This window comes from Cynoglossus semilaevis, chromosome W (assembly GCF_000523025.1).
Source record: "Cynoglossus semilaevis isolate Cse_v1.0 chromosome W, Cse_v1.0, whole genome shotgun sequence".
Lineage (NCBI taxonomy): Eukaryota > Metazoa > Chordata > Actinopteri > Pleuronectiformes > Cynoglossidae > Cynoglossus > Cynoglossus semilaevis.
Genome location: NC_024327.1, coordinates 1,371,541 through 1,374,843, shown reverse-complemented (window position 1 = coordinate 1,374,843; position 3,303 = coordinate 1,371,541). Strand labels below are relative to the sequence as shown.

At 37.6% G+C, this 3,303-nt stretch overlaps 1 protein-coding gene across 1 annotated transcript; it reads right to left on the bottom strand.

Annotated features, from left to right (window-relative positions):
• Window positions 1-249: 249 nt before the first annotated feature.
• LOC103396898 (interleukin-1 beta-like) lies at window positions 250-2,686 on the bottom strand. Its single transcript, XM_008335140.3, has 5 exons — window positions 2,502-2,686; window positions 2,091-2,334; window positions 1,660-1,818; window positions 1,419-1,555; window positions 250-853 (listed from the first exon to the last, which is right to left on the bottom strand). The coding sequence occupies exons 2-5, from the start codon at window positions 2,308-2,310 to the stop codon at window positions 629-631; spliced, it is 741 nt and encodes a 246-aa protein (XP_008333362.1). The 5' UTR covers window positions 2,311-2,334; window positions 2,502-2,686; the 3' UTR covers window positions 250-628.
• Window positions 2,687-3,303: the final 617 nt, after the last annotated feature.

Below are 3,303 nucleotides of genomic sequence, written 5' to 3'. Positions count from 1 at the left end.
GTTCGTAGTGAAAGATTAGTTCACAGCTTTACATTAACTTGCAGAGAGTAATTCGTTCGTAGTGAAAGATTAGTTTACAGTAAAATATTTCATATGACTCGGGAGTCACGAATCTTTCATATGACTCGGGAGTCACAAGTCATATGAAAGACTCGTTCATTTTGAACAAATCACTCGCGAACGACACAAAACTAATGCGCATAGCTGTTTCTCTGATTGGAGGATGTAAACGGAATAGACAGTTGTAGTAGTTTAGTTCTTTGTTCTTTATTTTATTTGTCACATATTGAACTCAAATACAAATAGGTTACAAGACTTCATTAGTTTTGCCCACATCTGAACAGTCATCAAGCAAATTCTTAAATACATTTCATTGTTTTGAAATTATGCATAAATAGATAAATAAACAGACTTACTGTCGCAGCCGTCATACAAATACAAAGGGTGCTTTCCAGACAGCACAACATTGCCACCTTGTGGCTGAATTTGACAGTACGTTTGTCAATACGTTTAGCAAATGTTTTACTTTCTGTACCCAGTACATACAGTAAATACTGTTCTGCTTAAATAACATCTACTTGGTTGTTTTAAATAAAGACTGTCATTTTATCCACTAAAGTGGAAGTCTTTAGCTCTGACGTTGGTGGATGGTGAAGTTCTGGTAGCGCTGGCTCATCTCTCTGCACATGTCCACCTTCTTGTTGTCCTCCTTGGCTGTGCTGATGAACCAGTTGGGGTAGCGAGCAGACATCAGGGTGCTCAGGCTTACGCCGGTGTCCCGCTTGTAGAACAGAAATCTCAGGTCGTCACTTCCTGCACGGATGTTGGACAGACGGTTGGGGTCCTTCACTTCCTGGAAATCGAAAAGGATACAGGTCAGATTTGTACTAATGAGTGAAGGCACAGGAGTAGGCTACAAGTACTCAACTGCTATTTAAAGTACTCTAAGTATGTACGATTAAAAGTCTTGAGCGAACAAGAAAATATTCCCTTGTTTATTGCATTGATGGCTAGTTTCCCACTTTCATTAATAAAACCAATTGTTAATAACTTAGGATCCTATTTATAGGAAAAAGGATGGAAAAAATTACAAGAAAGTTGGATTGAATCTTTATGTTTTGAAGAAACTGTCTGAAATATATATAATTGAAATCTTTCTCTATTTGAAATGTTCCATGAAAAGTCAAGTCTGGCTTTACTTTATGGAGTGATTTTTGATCACCCAGCATATGTCAAAGATTTGGTGTACATGTGTTGAATGAATCTTTATGTTTTGAAGAAACTGTCTGAAATATATATAATTGAAATCTTTCTCTATTTGAAATGTTCCATGAAAAGTCAAGTCTGGCTTTACTTTATGGAGTGATTTTTGATCACCCAGCATATGTCAAAGATTTGGTGTACATGTGGATTTTCACCTCGAGATGCAGAGTCGCCGTTTCATCCTCCATGTGGCAGGACAGGTACAGATCTGTGTCTTTGATGCACAGGGCCACAGGTTTGGCCTCAGTGCTGGATGAAGGATTAAAGATGTACGTGGACATGTTGAGAAAAACTGAGAAGAGAGCAGATGATACAAGTTGAGTTACTGAGCACTGTGTCATGGATGTGTGGACATTTTAAATTTTGGATTTGAATATGAATTCCCAAACAACTTACCTTTGCGTTTGTCACTGCCTGCCTGCAGCATCACTGCATGGAGCTCCATGCTGTTCAGAACAAAGTTCCTCTTCTGGTTGTCAGTCACACTGCACTGGTGCATGCCAGTCCTGTAGAACTCATCCGGTGGAGCCGCAGTACATCCAGTGACAAGTTGTTCTGTAGAAAAGAGAGAAGCAAAGGTTTTAAAAGAAGGTTTTCTGAAACCTCCGTCCTTCGTCTGTGACCAACATAAGTATGAAGAAGAAGAACAAGCTTTCCGAAGCAAACTGGGATTTTGGATATCAATCTGATTGAGCCCTCTTGGTATTCTTGGTATTCTTTTATATATAAAAAAAGTTGGTTTTTATAATACGGTGTTATGTAGATTTTAGTAAAATGTTGTATACGCATTACTTTTTTTTTATGTTACAAGTCTTCAGAGTATTCACCTTCAACGATGGTGTCCAACATGATGCTGAGCAGGTTTTCATCTCTGAACTCTGTGCTCATCACTGACTCTGACCTGCCAGACTTCAGCCTTTCCAGGGCGATGACCAGGTTGAAAACCTGGCGCATTGTCATCGGATGCTGGGAAATTTCCAACTGCAGTCCTTTCGGCATGGTGGGGAGCCACATCTCACTGATGCTGCATTTCATCTCAGATTCCATTTTTTTTTTTGGATGGGTAAAGATCTAAAGAGAGAGAATCCGACTTTTCAATTTCTGTAAAAACTTTCAAAAATGAATTAGCGTTTAAACTAATGACACTGTCAGCAGCTGGAAGCTATAGCCGTCCATCAGACACCAGGTACATGAGCCTGTCAAAGAACCAACCAATGGGAAAAGAGAATTCAAATTACCTGTTGAAACCTGAAGAGGAGTTGTTTTACTGAGCCTGCTTTATCTCGTCACAGTTGATCTGTCTGCCTGTGTTGGCGTGTGCTGGCTTTTATACAATTTGACAACAGTACAACAGTACAACAAAATTTCCCCCTGTAGCCAGGAAGTGGGAAGGTCTTATTGGCTGCACACACTGTGATGAAATTCTGTAAACACTCAACGCACACTGAGTGATTGCGACACAGCAATTACTTACATTCTTCAAAAATATATTTCTTGACAATGTATTGATTTCTTACTAATATTATCAACACCTGCTTAAATCAATGGCATTTTAAAATGTATCTGCTGTGGTGGCTCATGGGTAGACGGGCAGACAAGTAAATCCAGACATTATTGGGTTTTCAGAAGATAACAAATCCTAAAGATATTACATAATTATGCTAATATTGGGCCAATAATACCAGACATCCCTAATAAAAACATTACCTGAAATCAACAACAGATGCCATAAAATACAATAAATATACTTACTTGTCACAAAGTCAGATTACAACAACACGTCATTTTCTCTCTTCTACTCTTTCCTAAAGTCTGTCGGAGTTTTGCAGATCTGTTGATGTGATGAAACTCCCCAGCCGCTAAAATGGCCCAAGTTGCTTAACTTGGCTGAATCTACTGTTTCTTCATTTCCTTGAAAGGAGGCAGCTATTTATCTATATTATTATTATTATTATTATTATTATTATTATTATTATTATTATTATTATTATTATTATTATTATTATTATTATTATTATTATTATTATTATTATTATTATT

What these genes read in the sequence shown, in the direction of transcription:
- LOC103396898 (XM_008335140.3), bottom strand. Translation starts at nt 2,310, where the DNA reads ATGGAATCTGAGATGAAATGCAGCATCAGTGAGATGTGGCTCCCCACC. An exon ending in GTTGGACACCATCGTTGAAG is followed by an intron (nt 1,819 to 2,090) that starts GTGAATACTCTG and finishes TCTTTTCTACAG; the next exon opens with AACAACTTGTCACTGGATGT. An exon ending in CGGCGACTCTGCATCTCGAG is followed by an intron (nt 854 to 1,418) that starts GTGAAAATCCAC and finishes TTCGATTTCCAG; the next exon opens with GAAGTGAAGGACCCCAACCG.